The 18820-nt window shown below is 47.1% G+C and overlaps 1 protein-coding gene across 6 annotated transcripts in view; it reads left to right on the top strand.

Annotated features, from left to right (window-relative positions):
- Positions 1-18820, top strand: part of ERG (ETS transcription factor ERG) — a 254369-nt gene that overhangs the window by 186751 nt on the left and 48798 nt on the right. For 5 of the 6 annotated variants that reach the window (XM_035028863.1, XM_035028862.1, XM_035028864.1 and 2 more), the window contains one exon: positions 9762-9979. In XM_035028863.1, coding sequence (XP_034884754.1) covers positions 9762-9979 — 218 coding nt within the window. Of the gene's footprint in view, positions 1-9015; positions 9041-9761; positions 9980-18820 lie in introns of those variants that run through there. The other variant, XM_035028866.1, reaches the window with a different exon arrangement.

The following is an 18820-nucleotide window of genomic DNA, read 5'->3' as shown; positions in this document are numbered from 1 at the left end:
TCCATCCATCCATCATCCATCCATTCATCTATCCACCCATCCATCCACCCATCCATCCATCCATCCATCCATCCATCCATCCATCCATCCACTCATATAGACAATACCAACAGCATGCCAAGGGATGTACCAGTAGTTGAAGCTACAGTTTTGACCAGAGGATCCAGATACTTTCTCACATGAAACCTACATTTAGTTGATATCAAACAAACTAATGTAGAATTACAACCAAAAACCCTACAAGCACTGATCAGGAACCAAAAAGGTTAAATGGGGCTAAAGTGACTCATGTCCTCTTTACAATAAAAGCAGAGGTGCTCGCTTATTCTCTGACCCATGTTAGATAAAGGTACCTGGCTTTTAAACATAGTACTTAAAAAGATAAGTGACTAATTGCACCTAAGAGAATCATACTTTTCTGGCATCTGACTTGCTAGAACAACATGACTAGAAATGGATAGTCCAAACCATGAACCATGTGGAGAATTCAGGTCAGGCACATCAACTTTCTGTAATGTGATAATAATTGAAGTACAACATTAAGATTTTAAACACCTGTTATATATGCTGGCTCATTTGGTCCATTTAACATGGACCTGGTTGGGAGCTGGGCAGCTGTTATCAACGCTGTCTTTGTAGTTGAAGAAATTGAGCCTCCATCAAGAGCGAGGCAGCTCTCTTTGCCCTTGAATATGCAAGTATGCAATATCCCCAGTGCACGTGGCATGTTATTATGGAGTGGACTCTGATTCAGCGGGGCCGGAGACCAGAATCTGCATCTCCACCAAGCTCCCATCCTTGGAGCGGAAAGCGGTCACCAAAGTTCCCAAGGTGGCACAGGGAGCAAGGGCAGAATCTGGCTTCAAACTCGGGTCTTCAGACCCCAGAACCAATGCCCCTAATCTCTACTGTGTTATTTCCTACATTGTGGTCATCTTCATGTTTATCCTAAATTTGGTTATAAAAAGTGAAAAGAGGGGTGCCTGGGTGGCTCAGTTGGTTAAGCATCTGACTTTTGATTTCAGCTCAGGTCATGATCTCGTGGGTTGTGGGATCGAGCCTCACATCAGGTTCTGCCCTCAACGGAGAGTCTGCTTCTCTCCTTCTCTCTCTCTGCCCTTCTTCAATCTCTCGCTCAAATAAAGAAATAAATCTTTAAAAAAATGTTTAAAAAGTGAAAAGAAAATCTCTTCATCTCAAACGAATTACTTAAAAATAAAAACTGGATAAGAAGAAGATGAAGGCTTTTGATGAATAATCTCTGAGTGTTCTCTGATGGCGGTGATTTGAAAAACAAAACCAAACATGGAGCTCCAGCCCCACACAAAGCCAAGGGCACAGGAGGGTGTGTGTGGGGCGGGGAGACTGTGGTTGCATTGTTTGCATTAACTCCCACCTAAAACTTACAAACAGGATGCTTCCACACATGTTTTCACACTTTTTATTCATCTCTAAAGAAGGAAAGAAACCTGTTGGGGGGGGAAAGAAATACATTTCTTTGTAGGAGAACAAAGAAGCTATTAGCATCACTTACATATTGTTCCTTTAGTTTTTTTTTTTTTTTTAACCTTTTTATTGAGGCTTGATTGACACACAAAAAGCCATATGTGTTTAATGTATACAACTTAATGAGTCTGAGATGAGTATCCACCCATGAAACCACCACTGCAATCCAGGCCATAAACACATCCATCACCTCAACAAGTTTCCTTCCTCCCTCTTTATTTATTTATTTTTGTGTGTATGATAAGAACACTTAACATAAGATGCACCCTCATAGCAAATGTTTAAGTTGACCGCACAGTGTGGTTAACACCAGCCCCAAGCTGCGTGGTGGGTCTCTGGGACACACTCATCTTGCACATCTGTAACTGTGCACCCTTTGATTGCTGGGAGAAATAGTCTCCTTTTGCTGTCCTTTCAAATATTCGAAAGGGCATCCTGCGCTTCACCGAGCAAGTAAACAGAAGTTGTTTTAAAATTATGTTTGCTGGCTTTCTAATTGCTCCAGGTTCATTGAAAGCTCATTTTCATTGTGTGAGATAGAACTACTTACTCTTTCTTGGAAATTTTTCTGCAAAACTCCAGGCCCCAGTGAATGCTTCTTCCTTGCTTTGGAATTCTCATTTTCCAGGAAGCCTTATTTTGTTTGTATATTCCTAGCTACATAGAGTCCCCAGTTTATGCCTGCACAGATTTAAGGCAAGACCCTGTGCGGTCATGTGCTCCATGAGGGTGACTACGGACATATTACCAGTGACACAGCTTCTGGGTTCCTGGTCACTGGCTGCAAAACCCAATGATCTCCTAAGCGTGGGTCTTTTGTTGTGATGTGATAGATGTTTTTGGATCCTACTTATTGCGTCATGTTGGGGCTGTAATAATAGGATTTCATGACTTTAATGGTTAATAGGAACAGCAGCAAACGTGGTGTTTTTCTGATGCTAGTAACACATGCAGAAAGGATCCTGCCCTGAAAATGCTTATATTTTAATAAATGCAGGAGTTGGGGGAGAAGTATCTGAGCAAAGGTAATTCCGGGGGCCGCCTCGGCCTGACCAGAGCCAAGGAGACACCCCGTGAGTTCAGACCAGAGAAATTGGACAGGAAGTCATCAGGGGGCCCATCTTCATCTCCTTGTTTTCCAGAGGGATATACTGAGCAGAGGGAAAGGACCTTCTAGGATGAGACAGGAAGAAATGAGGAAAGATGGAAAGGAGAGAATTCAGGTTCTCTGTATCATCTAGGCAACATCTGTCCCAGTGAGTGTGGGGAATAGGTGAAGGTCCCCTCAAGTGCTCTCTGAGTAAATATGATGATAGATGGATGGATAGATGGATTGTAGACAGAGGTGGGTGTGTATCAGTGTGTGTCAGCGTGTGTCCGCACACCTGGATGTATCTCCTTATCCCTGCTCCAGTCCCATGTCTCGTTCTCCTAGCGCAGAGCTAACGTTGTGTGTTGTCATCTTGTCCGAGACTGTCACGATACCATATTGGAGAAATACGCTCTTTAAATGGACTTCGTTTGCCTATGTGCGTTTTTTCCTTTGAGGTTACTCCAAGATTTTTTATATTTTTTGAAGGACTGAAATAACAACGTGTTAAATGAGAAAAACGTGACACAAAGCTAGATGCTGCATTTAATCTATGATTTTAATGTTTCCCACGCTGAAGAGTTAAAAGAAAAGAATACCAAGAAAGGGCAAGCGTGATTCACGCCCAGCTTGACAAGTCCTGAGTAACTTAATATTTGGCTTTGTGTGTGTGTGTGTTGTAATGAAAAGATACACTGGTCAGATGAAGTTTCTTATTAGATGATATGTTGGCTGTATCTGAGTGCAAAAATGCAAAAACACACGTTTAAAATAAAAACTCCTGAGCGGTTGGTGTGTGGTTTTGGGTGAATGGTGGGGGGTAGGGGTCTCCCCTAGGTGCATTGTCTGTTCTGTTTGTGTTGCTTTTTTCTCTCCCAAATGTGAGTAGGAGGTGACTTTCCAAAAGCATCCACTGCATGGGGTCTGCCTCGAAGAGAAGCTATAAACAATCAAGCTTGAGACAACCTAATAAATAGTTTTCCAATATCATTAGGTCTGCAGACATCCATTTAAGGCCACCAAGTGGCGTTGGCTCTATCATATTTATAAATGGTGTTCCCACCTGCCCTATTTTTCCTGTGTATTATTCGCTGAGAGAGGTCAGGCATCCACCTACTATGAACGCATTCCAATACACAACCATCAGTTTGAGTCTGAATAATCTGATTGACCAAAGAAAAGAACAGCTGTTGATTATGTAATATGTTGATTACATATGTAATATGTTGATTATGATTTGTTGATTATGTAAGAAATACTGAAACCTATCTGGGGCCTAATTGCTGCGTAGCTTGAGTTCATGGGAGAGTCTGTTGGACTTAGAGGGTTCATTTCCATCTTCTGCTGATACTTCAATTCCATCCTAAATCCTGGGATTCTGGGCATTTATTGCCTCACTCTCTCCCACCTCTTCCTTCTACAACCTTTCTTTCTAGATGGTTCCATCTCTTATCTATGATAACAGCTCTGCTCGTTCCATGGCCCTGACAAGACTGGGTCAGGAAGCCTCTGCACGTGACCTCCATTAGCCTGACCTCTCCTTCCTTCTCATAAGGTCCAGGCAGTGGCGAGGGTGAAGCCTTATGGAGGGATGCCACACAGAGCTCTGGACCCTGCTTCTATCTAGTCCGCACGATTGACGTCCCTCTTCTCCTCAATCGTGCTTTCTCATCCAGGAATGACGACGGACTTTAGGGGACTGTTGTCAAAACCGAATGACCATATTTCATAGATTTAAGATGCCACTGGTTATAAAGTGAACCCTTATTTCATCCGCCACCAAGGAGGAAGACGTGCTGCCCATAAAGTATGGCATACCATTGACTGTAAGATGCATCCAGATTTCAGAGCTGGGAAACTGTGGAAAATGGTGTATCTTAAAGTCACTGACATAGGCTTTAAAAAGAAATGCATGCAAAGCACTTCATTAACAGGGAAGCCTGGGTATTCTGTGATGGATCAGCTGTTTGTGAGTCCAGAGAAAGTGGCTAAAAGATCTCTTACTCATGGCAGGGTGTGGAGTTACGTGGTGCACCAAATTCTCCTTGGCTTTATGTGGGAGAAGTTTAAGGAAGAGTTTTGCGTTGGGTGCTAATGTGCTGAGAAGCCCAGTGGAAGAGGCAGGCTCCTGATTTCAGATGACATGGCTTCCTGGAGTGGACACTGTGTTGTGACAACAAGGACTTCTTTAAGAATGTTTTCTAAAGCATGACCATCATCTTACTCAGCGTGCTTGTTCCATTTAGTTTTTCCACTTGTTTTCCTAACTACTGGAGGCGCATGGCACTTGAGGAGGCTGGAGATGGGTTTGGGAATCCAGTTCTGTAGACGTTGAGTTCTGGCTGTCTTCTGAATTTTTGAAAACCATGGAAGGACCGTGTCCCTCTGTGGGCTTCACTTGGCTCCAGCTCTGAAAGAGCTGATCATTCTGAGACTCGCTTCCACATCAAGCCCGGTTTTCAGGGACATCTAAGTGCGTTGGGTTCTCTGGATTAGCAATATAGTACTTTTAACCATGGGGGATCACGAAGTAGAAGCAAATAGGAGCCCAGACCCCATTTTTCTAATTCTTCTCCTTGAAATATAGGAAGCTCTCAAAAATATTCATCTGTTACAGAAAGGAATGCATCTGCTTCAGGATCCCTGACATCTTTTGCCGAAAATGTCAGTATGCTTACCAAGTGCATTTGACTTTTTATTACTCTCTTTTTAATCTCAGCGTTTGGATCCTCTGCTGCACCCACAACTAGTTCCTTGAAAATAAATCAGATTTTTGTCTCACACTATGAAATACCATCCATTTGAGAACTCCCCCATTTTCTGGAACTATCCGTCGACGGTTGTCCCATGACCAAGATCCAAAGGAATGGTCCTCGTATGTTATTGGTGTATTCAGTATTCATATGAAATAATAAACACTCTAGCAGTAACACATCAGCACCTTTAGTTTGGGGGCAATTTGCTTAGAATTTATGTGTGTCTCATAAGTTCATAAAAAATGACATTGGTAGTCTGCCACTTGCCACATCGGACTACCCCAACTTTCCAGGAGCTACAGAAAAAAACACCCCCGCACACTAACACACACCCATCTAAAGTTCAGGTCTTTTTATAGTAACATAGAGGCAGGCATATTAAATTATGATGCCACGTTCCTGCCAGGTTTTGACTTTTTTTTGTTTTGTTTTTTTTGAGTTCTCTGCTATAAAGCAACCACAGCAGTTTCGCCCATCCTGCGCCTGGCCGAAGGTTCTGAGAGCATAACCTATATATGTTAACTCAGGCATCAGCCAGCACCTTGGCAGGTAGGCAGGTAGGTAGGTGAGGTGGCCACGGATGAGGAGGGAAGCCAGGCGGCAGGAAGGGAAGTAGGGACAGCGTCAGTCAAGGCCAGAAGTCCCTTGCTCAGCTGGAGTTGAGGGATTCATGTGTTCCTGGTTACCAGCTTGCGTTCAGAGCTCCGTTCTGGTTTTAATCCTACTGGGCGAGATTCTCTCCTGCTTTGAAGTCCCAGAACTGCTGGGGCGGGAGAATCCTATGCAGTAGGCTTTGTCATTCATATCGAACCAAAGGGATGATGAAGCCCGCGTCTCGTATTATAGCTAAGTTTAATGGATGAACAAAGAGATTCTGCTGCTCTTTGGCGTCTACTGCTTGCTTGCCTCTGAAGAGCAGCGGTTAATTCTAGTGATTATCCTATTGAAGTAGGTCTGAAAATCACCCTCCGGCTTCTTTTTATTCCCCGCATTGTTAAAATGGGCTACATGGGTGCACGCCCATGTGTGTGTGTGTGTGTGTGTGTGAGAGAGAGAGAGAGAGAGAGAGAGAGAAAGAGATTGATTTTGTTTCCTTTTCCTGACCTGTACCTTAATTCTAGGTGTTCAGCATTCTTGGGTTAGTTATAATCACTTTGGGGCATGCTTTTTTTTTTTTAATTGCTCTATCTTTCCAGAATGTGGATTATCTTTCACTCTTCTTGAGATGTTTATCCTGAAGCTCCCTCACTTTGTGGGCCCTTTCTCCTCTAGTGAACAAAAGCAACCTTTGATATTCTGAATCACATCACCTTTCTCATTTTTTATGCAATGTTCCCTTTGAGGAGAATTTTAAGCTATGAAGAAAAGATGTGTGTCTCCCTTATCTTTAGCTTTGTACGTCCCCCCCCCCCCAAATCGATCTCAATTAACTTTGATTTCTTTCTTTAGAAAACCATGTGCTGAAATAATGCTTTGCCAGATGTGGGAATGGGTTCCTCACCCTCCAAACACATACTGGAGCCTTGTCTTAGTTCTCCGATTTCGGTCCACTTTTTAAACCTCATTCTCCATTTGCTTGGTCCCTGGAAGGGTTTGCACGAATACCCTGCTTTACCTTGGGAGGTCTACTAATATTCTGACGTTGTGACTCTTCCTGCTGTGAAAATCTTTTTCTTTTTCACTTGTAATTTAAAACTGAGCCTGTCCCTCACACCTCCCCTGTTTCTTCCGAGTTCTGAGATCAATTGCACATTTATTCATGTTTCTCTTCACCGGCGAGCCGACGCTAACATGACGTAGTGTATTATCCCCCTGGAGCGGGGCTGGGAGTCTGCGGGACCAGGCGGCAGTGGGGGGCGGCTGTCAGCCTTGTCTCCCATTCTGAGCGTGCGAAACCTCTCTGTGCAGCGCTGCTATGGGAAGGGAGACTCTGTTCTGCAAGCATTACATAAGAAGCTTTGGTTTATGTCTTTATTAAAGAGCACTCCTGCACTAAGTCCGTGCCGTGATGCCGATTTCACGTTTACACCCACGTCTGGAAGTTTAGATGCCTCAGATTCCTTCCCTCCCCTTGTGACCAGGAGAGAGAGCCATGTCTTCCTGTTGTCCTGACGCCTCCCGTGCCCATTGCTACACACTGAGCTTCGGTGTTCCTGCCTCGTATTGTTGCTCTCTGTGGTTGCTGTTTGATTTTGCCCTGTATTCAAAGATGCCTTAGTTAGGATTTTATTTTTCCCTTCCTCGCGTCTGATTCTGGCTGTCTGGCTGGCACAACCTGTCCTTTTGTATGTTTTGTGTTACCATTTCAACCGCCAGCTTACTCTTGTCCCAAGTGTCACACGCTGTGATTCAAGGGATTTTTAAGAAGTTGGGGGTGGTGGGGTGTTACCTGGCCACCACTCTGGGGGCCAGAGCCCCGTTTGTGCCTTGTGGTTCTTCCTACTCACTGATTCTTAGCGCAAGGCCTCTGGTAATGAAGTTCACGTACTTGTGAAGTTAGTCCTTGGGTAGGCGGGGGACCGAGTGGCAGAGTACACACCGGGTTTGGAGGGGTCCTTTGTGAAATTGCACGTGTTCCCTAAGGATCCTGCTACTCCTGGGTAAGGAGGGAGGTCTGTATCTTAGAAATGCTGCTTCGTAAGGCTCTGTGACTAAAGGGGAGCGTCCTTATTTATTTAAATATCAACTTGAAGAAGAAGAAGGGAGTGCTAATGTAACAATATCCCAAACTAAGAAATGTAAGAAAGGCATCTTCATAGTCTGAGGGAGTGAGTGGTAAAACACCAGTCCAACGTGTCCCTAATTCCACAGCTCACTTTAAGGTGAGTTCTGGACCTTTCTGGAGCTCATATTTTCTCATTTGGGGATGAGAAGTTTGGACTGAAGTTCTCCACAGTCCCCCCCCCGCCCAGCATCAAAATTTTCATTTTTTTTAAAAGTATGACCTGAGCAGCATTTGCTTCTCACCAGTTAGTAGCCATACTGAGGATGCCAAAGGGATAAAATAAAAATGAGCTATCATGCGGGTTTTTTTTTTTTTTTTCCTGTGCTAGAAACCAAAATTGGATCGTCTTATAGTTCTTCTGCTACACTAGCATATCATTCAAGTGGTTGAAATTTACAAATCTGGGCGCCTGGGTGGCTCAGATGGTTAAGCGACTGCCTTCGGCTCAGGTCACGATCCCAGGGTCCTGGGATCGAGTCCCGCATCGGGCTCCCGGCTCAGCGGGGAGCCTGCTTCTCCCTCTGACCCTCTCCCCTCTCATGCTGTTTCTCTCTCGCTCGCTCTCTAAAAAATAAATAAAATCTAAAAAAAAAAAAAAAGAAATTTACAAATCTGATTTGCCTTTGCTGATTTGGCTATAGAATATATAAGTGTAGCCATAGGCTAACCACTTGTGGGACTTAAAGCCCCAGAAGAACTGATGATACAACAATGAGGAATCTTGTTGTCTTTTCACCAAATCATGCAAAGGACCAAAGATATGAACAGAAAATAAAGGAGAAAAAGAGCTAGTTAGTGATCCAGATATTTTAAACATCCTGATATTTGGAGGCATCTGGGTAATTCACAGCTTTTTTTTTTTCCCCCCTGGTTCATTTATCATCCAGATGTTCGCCATCATGGAAGTACCGCTTGAAACTCTATTTCAGCTAATAACTTCGAAGTGGAAAAATTCATATCTTTGTACGTTTGTCCTCCGGGGCTCCACGTCCCCTTACTCTTCTTCTTCTAACTGCGTCTTCTTTTATTTTTTTTTTAATTTTTTTTTAAAGATTTTATTTATTTATTCATTAGAGACAGAGAGAGAGCGAGAGAGGCAGAGGGAGAAGCAGGCTTCCCGCCGAGCAGGGAGCCCGATGCGGGACTCGATCCCAGGACCCTGAGATCATGACCTGAGCCGAAGGCAGACGCTTAACCATCTGAGCCACCCAGGCGCCCCTGCGTCTTCTTTTAAATCTCCTGGGAATGTGGCTGTTTTGCCAGACTCTTAGGTGTGACCCATCCCATTTCTTTTTTTAATCTCCATGACCATTCTGTACCCTGTCTGCTTGAATTATAGATTGCATTTGTCAAATAATGACACATGCAATTGGATGTCTTCTAAGACCTTTGAAATTCAACTTCCTTGAGTTGAGATTAAAGTGGGTATTATCCGCACTGCTGCAGTCAAGCTGGAGATGCTCGGAGACCCGCAGGAAAGTTTTTCCGGGCCGGCTGGTTCCAACTGTTAGAGTCTGGAGGGAAGAAAACCAGCTACTTTTTTCTCCTCAGACATAGAACTGGATATACCATGAAAGCTCCCTAAACTGTGGCCCCCAGTTAGAAATGACTCTAAAGTCAGCAGCTCTTTGAAGCATGACTGTCCTTCGGCGTGTCCTGAATGTGTGTTTCTTTGGGCATTCAGGAAGCGTTATCGGTTGTGAGCGAGGACCAGTCATTGTTTGAGTGTGCCTACGGGACGCCACACCTGACCAAGACAGACATGACCGCGTCCTCCTCCGGCGACTATGGACAGACATCCAAGATGAGCCCCCGCGTCCCTCAGCAAGACTGGCTGTCTCAACCCCCAGCCAGGGTCACCATCAAGATGGAATGTAACCCTAACCAGGTGAACGGCTCAAGGTAAGGCGACCCCTGACTCCTATTCTCTGGGACTTCTGGTTTTCCTATCCCTTGATCAGGCCAAATGGAAATGAGTCACACTCCTCCAAAGATTGTTTCAGAAAGCAAGGCCATGGAATGGTAACACGGGGCAAAGCTGAGAAAATGTGTTCTCCAGTGGTTTATGTTGAGGATAGAGGTTGTAAAACCTCGGTATATTTACCAAGAACTCTCTTTGAAGATGTGGTGTTCGATTCTATTTCCCAGGCACACGGGCTCTGTGGGAGGGGGGCCGTGCCCACATATGGCAGAATTCATCTCTGAGGTTTTTATTGCCTGGAAAATAATGCTGTCTTATGTTTTTATGGAGGGAGAGTGTCAACTAGTGGCCAGGCAATGCAGCGTTATGTCCAAGCCGTATGACTTGGCTAACGGGTCTACTTCATATGGCCTCCATCCCCCCCACTCCTCCCTCCTCTGTCCCCTTCTCTAATGCACCACGCTGTTTCTTCTCGTCTTTACTTACACTTACAACCCTGCTCTGATGGCATGCCTAAGTATTTTTTTTTTAAAGATTTTATTTATTTATTTGACAGAGACAGAGACAGCGAGAGCAGGAACACAAGCAGAGGGAGTGGGAGAGGGAGAAGCAGGCTTCCCGCAGAGCAGGGAGCCCGATGTGGGACTCGATCCCAGGACCCCGGGATCATGACCTGAGCCGAAGGCAGTTGCTTAACCACTGAGCCACCCAGGCGCCCCGGCATGCCTAAGTATTAACTTTCCTGAGTTTGTCACGATATGCCGGTCACAACAGAATGTGTTATCAAATGCAGAATAGTCCCTGACACTCAAAAGCATTTCATCAGCTGTGGGTTTGAAAAGTAAAGTTGATTTTAATTATGATATAATATCCCAGATATATCCAGAAAGAATGTAAAATCTCAGGACAAAGAAAGGATAATTTCTTTCTTTTTTTTTTTTTTTAAAATGTATTTATTCATTATAGAGAGAGAGAGAAAGCATGAGCAGGGGGACGGGTAGGGGGAAAGGGAGAGAGAGAATCCCAAGGTGGGGCTTGATCCCAAGACCCTGAGATCATGACCTGAGCCGGAATCAAGAGTCGGACGCATGAACAACTGAGCCACCCAGGCGCCCCAGGATAATGTCTTTTAAATGTTGCACAGTCTGACGTGGGATCATAAGAAGAGGATACACACTTGCCAGTGCTGTACAAAGCCCTTTTACATCTAGTGAGCTATCAGTCCTCCAAGGAGCCCTGTGAGGAGTGCTCGTCCCCATTCGATGGAAGAGGAAACTGAGGCTCGAGCATTTTCTGGCTAAGTCAAGATCACAGCTTAAAGCAACTGGATTCAAACCAGGGGTGTTTGACTCCACACCCAGTGCATTTTCCACTCTGTTGCAACTATAATAGGCCCCTTTTGCTACATATATATCTAATGCTAAATGCGCTTTTTATAATTGTCATGTTTTATAAGCGCTGGAAACCATTGCGTCAACTTGTAGTTGATGAAGCTGCCAAGTCACAGTCCCTTAGTGGGAATGTTGAGGTGCGGCTGACATGCCAAACAGGGAGACCACAGATGTTAGAGCTTTCCCCGGCTCCGAGAAGTCCACGACCTCGGTGCATCTGGCTGCTTCTGGAAAATGGGAACGGTAACTCTGGTGTTGAATCTTGCTATGATGCCGGTCCTTTAAATGGAATTCAAGCCAAGGCAGGCCCAGCAAGGCGGTAATTCCTAGAGTCCCGAGAGCACGGAAGGACCTTTGTAGAAAATGCTGTCACAGGGTCCAGGATAGCCACGTCCCGGCCAGTTGATGGTTACATGTCCATATTTCACAGGTAAACCTATCCATCCGATAGAATGTTTCCACGCTTGTTAACTGGTCGTCATGCTGTGAGCACTGAGAGTACTTAGCACTTCTTCTAAGGCTAGCTGCCCAGAATACATCAGCGTGTGTGTGTGTGTGTGTGTGTGTGTGTGTGTAAGAGAGACCTTGCCTGTGGGAGAGAGTGGGAAAGAAGACTTCGGACAAAGGGCACTGAGGTGATTTCCAGCCAGCCATGAGCAGAGTGAGCCATGCCGTATCCCTTGTTTCTGGAGCCTGGCCTATGACCAGCTCCAGAAATTGCCAGCCTGGATTTAGCAGCCTCAGGAGGAGACAGAGCGAGGAGGTGAGGATGGTGTCGCAGAAACAAAACCTTCTTTTGTTCCCGTGGTGCTCTCCCCGCATGTAAATAGGAGAAGCCTGCTGTCTTGCAGGAGAAGTGGACACCATTTCTTTTCCCATCAGTAGCCAGCATCCACTTGCCACCTGGCTGGGGCCATGGGCCAGCCTTTCCAGCCTGAGGAGGTCCCCACAGGGATTCGGGACAGGAACGCTGAGCCTGGCCAAGGGGCTGGGTCCCCAAGAAGGACAGAGCTCCCAGGAAGGTTTTCCCACATTCCTCAGCCCGGCTGACGGGGACAGGCCCTTTGGCCGTTCCTCTTTGGTGCAAAAGTGGGTCACTTTTCTGGGAAATGCAATCGTTTTTGGAGGAACTGATCAGTTTTCTTGTGAGGGAACGATGGTAACCTTACTACCTTCCTTTCTTAGGCCCTCACAAAATTCTAGGATTGCTCCGAATGTTCCCATCACAGGAGTTTCAAAGGCAGTTCCAGCTTTTGAAGCAAACTGGGACGTGTTTTGGTGGTGGCCACCGAGGGAAGTCAGTCTCCTGATCCTTGTCTTCCTCTCGGATCCACGGTGGTATGTTTGGCAGGTGCTGTCCGTGAAGAGAGCACGGCTGACTCCATCTACCTTTGATCAAGGGCCATATGCCTCCTTGATGGAAAATGGCAGGCTTGGTGTGAAATGGGGGGGAGGGGCTTCAGGAACCTCCGAGGCTTTGTGGAGTTGAGCTCTGATGCAGATGTCCGCTGGTAACCGAGTGTCATCGTTACCCACCCCCAAGAGACAGGAGGGTGACATGCATTGATCCTCTCTGTAGTAGAGACAGATACAGGGCTCCTGCTCACCCTTGCCAGAGCTCAGCTGTCTGCCGGAGTTGAGTGGGGCCGGCCTGGTGTGTCCACTGAGTTCTCCAGAGAAACAACCGATAGGCTAGACATTTACTTTAAGGAATTGGCTCTGGCAGTTGTGTGGGCTGTCAAGTCTGAGGTCTGCAGGGCAAGCTGGCAGGCTGAAAACTCAGGCAGCAGTTGGTCCTGCAGTCTTTCTCTTCCTTAGGGAAGGCTCAGTGTTTGCTCTTTGGATCGTCACCGGATTAGATGAGGCCCACCCACAGTATTAAGGATGATTGCCTTTATTTAATGTCAATGGATGACAGATGTTAACAGCATCTGTGCAAAATCCTCACAGCAACACCTTGATTAGTGCTGGGTTGAGTCGCTGGGTGTGATGCCTTGGCCAGATGGACACAGCAAACTTGGCCATACCTGGTGCTCCCAGGGCCTGTGCTGCTCAGTGGTTGGTGGAGCCGTTGCTTTCGGACCTCCAAACCGAGGCTCCCCTGGGGTGGTCAGTTCCTTGTCACTAAGGGGCTCAGCCTGGCTAGATGGGAAGTGGTAGAGGGGATGGTACGTCAGATCCGTAGTTCCCTGGGACCCAGCAGAGTACTGAGAGGTGGGTGGCCAGGCAGGGTCTGCTCTGCAGAGCACGGCAGGCTGCCTGAAGGGGTGTGGAGGAAGGGGATACTCAAAATCCATTGGCGTAGCTAAGGCTTATTTCATCTAGAGGTCCGACCAGCAGATAGAAGATGGCTGAAGGGGGCGCCTGGGTGGCTCAGTCGTTAAGCGTCTGCCTTCGGCTCAGGTCATGATCCCAGGGTCCTGGGATCGAGTCCCACATCGGGCTCCCGGCTCAGCGGGGAGCCTGCTTCTCCCTCTGACCTTCTCCCCTCTCATGCTGTTTCTCTCTCGCTCACTCTCTAAAAAATAAATAAAATCTTAAAAAAAAAAAAAAAAAAAAAAGAAGATGGCTGAGGATCGGACCTGCCGGGTTTGCTGACTCACTGCGTGTTACTTACACACGTCAGTTCCAGCTCAATACAAGAGGACCTGACCTTGTATTCACTCTGCTTTCGTTCTGGAGACCTTGAATGGGCACCTGGCTGTACCAGCCCTACCTGAGATGTCAGGGGCAGGGGCAGAGTCGTGGAGAAAGGGGTCCTGCCCTGCAGGTTTCGTGGCAGAGACACTGTAGAGAAAGGCGTGAGCACCAGGGACAGGGGTGTAGCTCCTGAACACTCCATCTCCCAGCAGCTCTCCAGAGGCAGCCACCACCTGCCCACCAGCTCCCCCGAGCCAGAAGCCTCAGGCCAGGTGTGCCAGGGACTTAGAGACAGAAGCAAGAAAAGAAGTGTACCTCCTGGCCCCCAGCTCAGCAGCCTCTTCTAATTGTCATAGCTGTGAGCTTTCATGTGGTGGACTTTTATGCAGCACACGCACCTCTTGAAGTCAAGTTCAAGGACAATTTACCTAAGTCAAAAACTGGACTTTGGCTGCAACATGCGGGCTGTTCCCTTTGCGGTCCCTCATTGCTCTTCAGCAGAGACCCCCAAGGACAGGAGCCCTCTGTAGCTTGGGTCTTGCCTGAATCTGACCCAGCTCCTTCTGCATAGAATACCATCTTACCTCTATCTGTCCATTACCCGTAGGAGGAAAAGACTAAGTGCTTTGGGAGGAGGGAGGAACTCCGTTCCTCACCAAACCATGGAATTCTACAAAACCTCAGCCTTTATGTGCTCACAAGCTCCTGAAATGAAATACAAGTGGTGAAATGAGATCTGTTGCCATTATAATAGCCCTCTATAAAAAATAATAAAAGGAAAACAGGAGAGAAAGGAACCACTGTTTTGTGAGCCAACGGGGAAGTAATTGTGGGTTTGGCTTGGCTGCTACCATATTAGAGGGTACGGTGCATGCAGACACTAATCTCACTGCACGCTGTGTAGACTCAGGACATCATTTCTCAGCCTCAGTAGTCCACGACCACCCTGCCTTCCCCCTTTCTTCACTCCAGCCTGACGCACGAGAAACCCCCACGTGGTCACACAGTGGAGAAGCGTCCGTGCACTCTCAGAGCTGAACCAGCTGTTTGCAGGTGCGGTCCACACAGAGGCCCTGCGGGTGGGGAGAGGGGGCGCGCTGCTCGCCTGGCCTCTAAGCGAGCCCCCTGATGATGGCCTTAATTGGCTGGGAGGTTGCTAAGGCGGAAGCCACTACCAGTCCTACCTGAGATGTCAGGGGCAGGGGCAGAGTCGTGGAGAAAAGGGTCCTGCAGGCCAAGACACACACGCACACACGCACACGCACGCACACTCACACGTGCACGCGTGCACACATACGGCCACAACAGAATTGCCTTCCACGAGTAGGCAGGCAGTCCTGTGCGCAGAGCAGCATCTAAGTATCTCTGACTCAGAGCCAGCTGGATCTCAGGCGTGTTGCATTGGACATTTGCATCCTTCCACAGGCGAGGAAAATCCCATGTAGGCCCACCTGGAAGCTCATCGCAGCGGGAACATACTGAATTTGCGTGCCACGCTGTGAATCCTGCCCCAGCCCCATCCCCAAACCAGCTGGGGTCATGAACTTCTCGTGTGAGTCAGTTAGGTGCGGGTTCCCTGGTGTGGTGGTTCTCAAGGTCAAGCCCCAAGATCAGTAGCATCAGCACCAGCCGGGAGCTGGTTAGACAGGCAGATTCTTGGGCCCACCCCGCACCTCCTGAATCAGACAAGACTCTGGGATGGAGCCCAGCACTCTGTGGTTTAACGAGCCCCCTGGGGATTCCCATGCTCACTGGTCTGAGAAGCACTGCTCTGTTGCAGGATCCAGGGAGATGAGAACTGAGGGACCTGCAGAGTGAAGGCTCTGGAGAATACAACGTGTGGAGGTTGGTCTGCTCCCGGGTGGTCTGTCTGCCAGGGCCAAGGAGCGCCTCCCTCACCTCACACCATAGTGGGGCTTTGCCTGGCTGAGCCTGTGCGGGGGATCCGGGGTCTTGCCTCTCCCTGTGGTCTGGGAAGATTTGTTGGGTGGATAACTCCAGCCTGGCGTCGGATAGCAAGGGCTTTTGACATAACCTGTAATGAGCATACAACCCGCGGTGTAATGAAGATGACAGAAAACGGAGTTGCCTGATTGGCCCATCTTGGCATCAGACATACTGATTATGCATGCGGCCATTCATTCATCCAACAAGTATTTATCGAGTGCCTACTGTGTAGTCATTGTTCTAGGTACTTAACATACAGTCATAAAACACACAAAAATTCTGCCCTTCTGTATTCATTTTCTCATGCGGAAGATGGCCACTGAATCAGATAACTAATTAAAATATATAGCCAGTTAGATCATGGTAAATGTTTTGGTTTTTTTTTTGTTTTTTTTTAAAGATTTTATTTACTTATTTGACAGATAGAGACACAGCGAGATAGGGAACACAAGCAGGGGGAGTGGGAGAGGGAGAAGCAGGCTCCCCGCTGAGCAGGGAGCCTGATGGGGGGCTTGATCCCAGGACTCTGGGATCATGACCTGAGCCGAAGGCAGACGCTTACCGACTGAGCCACCCAGGTGCCCCTAGATCATGGTAAATGTTAAGAATAAAATAAAGCAGGAAAGGGGGTGGCCATTCTAGTTAGGGTGGCCTGAGAGCATTACCTCTAAGAAAGTGACATTTGAATAAAGTCCCAAAGGTAGCGAGGGAGAGTGCCCTCTGGTTAAACAGCAGAATATTGCAGGAAAAGGGAATGCTAAGTGCAAAGACCCCGAGGTCAGCCTGAAGTGTTAGAGGACAATTGTGACTGACATTTAGTGACCCAAGCCACAAACAGGCAGTGAGGTCAAGTGATTGTGGGCTTTACTCTGAGTGAGCTAGGAGACCATTGGGGTGCCGCAGGCAAAGGTGAGGGGTGTGATGTTACTCAGACGTAGCAGGATCTCTCTGGCTCCTGTGTTGAAGCCAAGACCCGCTAGGAGGCCTCTGCAGGAGTTAGAGTAAGGGATGCTGGGGCCTGGGTGAGAATGGGAGGGGTGGAGGGTGGGGGAGAGGTGATGGCATTCTGGACGTATTTTGAAGGTAGAACTGATGTGCTTTGCTGATGGGTCGGATCTACAGAGTAAGAAAGAAGGAAGTGGGGATGAACCCAGGGTTTGGGGGTATACCCCAAACGAGGTGTAGACAAACCACACTGGGAATCCTCCTGAGATTAGGGCCTGGACCCCTCCAAGTACCAGCCCAGATGTTGGGGCCACGTACTTAGTGCTCATAAACACCAGGCAGAATGGGAGGGGCTCTTGCCTCCTTGCCCAAGTTCAGTGGATCTTAATTCATGAAACCAGCAGTTGTTAACCACAGTGATTGTGCCTCAGGGGACATTTGGCAATGTCTGCAGACATTATTGATTGTCACAACCTGAGGGTGTCCCTGGCATCTAGCGGCTGGAGGCCAGAGATGTTCAACATCCTATAATATACAAGAGAGGACCCCCCTCCTTCCACCTCGAAAAGAATGTCTGGCCCCCAATGTCAATAGTGTAAAACTGAGAAAACCTGCCCTAAATTAACATTTAGTTGGTGTTTCCATCATGCACTGTGTTAGCTGCCATGAAGATGGGTGAAGAGAAGCTCATGGCCCATCAAAGGTGAAGAAACTTCTGTGGGATCCCGGGACGAGTACAGAACAGAGGGATGTTCAGGGCCCAGCTGTAGCAGGCATGAGGGTGTGACCCAGTCCTCGGGGCAGGAAAGAAAGCGTCCAGAATGAGCAACATTCATCAGGATCTTCATAGTACACCGTTATTTATTCATAGATTTCAATACACAATATCCCTTCCAATTTCGTCACTAAATTTATGAAATGGCATTATGATTCTACCCCTTTTTTCCCAGATGAAAACCATTGAAAACCAAACATTTTCATAACTTGCTTACATCCACCTGTCATGGGCCCCTGGACTCCAGGCCTGGACTCCTCTCTACTCCCTCAGGCTGCTTCCTTTAGCCAGACAACAGAGCTTCCTCCATGGGACAGACAAGCTAACTGTTCTGTCTCTTGTCTCAGAGGCATTACATCCAAACCCTGACCATTTGGATTTCTTGCAGGTAGTACACATTTAAAAACCATTTACTTGCATCTCATTTGAATTTATTGCAGCAGGTCAATTTACCTGCACTCGCCTTCACATTACCTTTGTCAGATGTCTCCAAACAAAACCACGTGTTAAAAATTGTAAGCATGGGGGCTCAGGTCATGATCCTGCTTCTCTCTCTGCCCCTCTCCCCCGCTCATGCTCTCTCTCTGTCTGTCTGGAATAAATGAATAAAATCTTTAAAAAAAGTTGTCAGCATCATGAAGAGACTTGCCATTCAAGTATATTGGTGGCTCTCAGTAAATATTTGCTGGGGTGACATTAAAAATAAAAAAATTTCTCAGTATTAGGCTGGTGACGGTTCATGGACCCTGATGTTGTTTGTGTTGAGCTGTGCCCAGCAGCCACCTACAGAATGGAATCTCGGCTGAAGGTCTTTTAATGCCACTTTCCCTCATTTTATGTGCAACACTCAATATTCCATACTTGCAAGTCGTTTGCTGGGACTGCTCTCTCTCCACGCCTTTCTACTTACACTCGTTGAGATTTGACTAATGTGTATTTTCCTGCAATTTCTATAAGACTTCGTGTGTTTTGTTAGGACAGTGAAATCCGCAACAACAATCACGTATGCTCCTTTCTGGTTCAGGGTTCTGAATGGGGTTGGCCTGCAAGATGCCTCCTAATTAAGCTCGGCCGTCTTCCAAGGTGTGGGTAGCACGGTGTTGGAGACTTGCAAGCTAGTGAAT

Source organism: Mirounga leonina, unplaced genomic scaffold (assembly GCF_011800145.1).
Source record: "Mirounga leonina isolate KUSES-001 unplaced genomic scaffold, KU_Mleo_1.0 Mir_205, whole genome shotgun sequence".
Lineage (NCBI taxonomy): Eukaryota > Metazoa > Chordata > Mammalia > Carnivora > Phocidae > Mirounga > Mirounga leonina.
The sequence above is the reverse complement of the archived record's forward strand: the minus strand, read 5'-3'. Positions and strand labels throughout refer to the sequence as shown.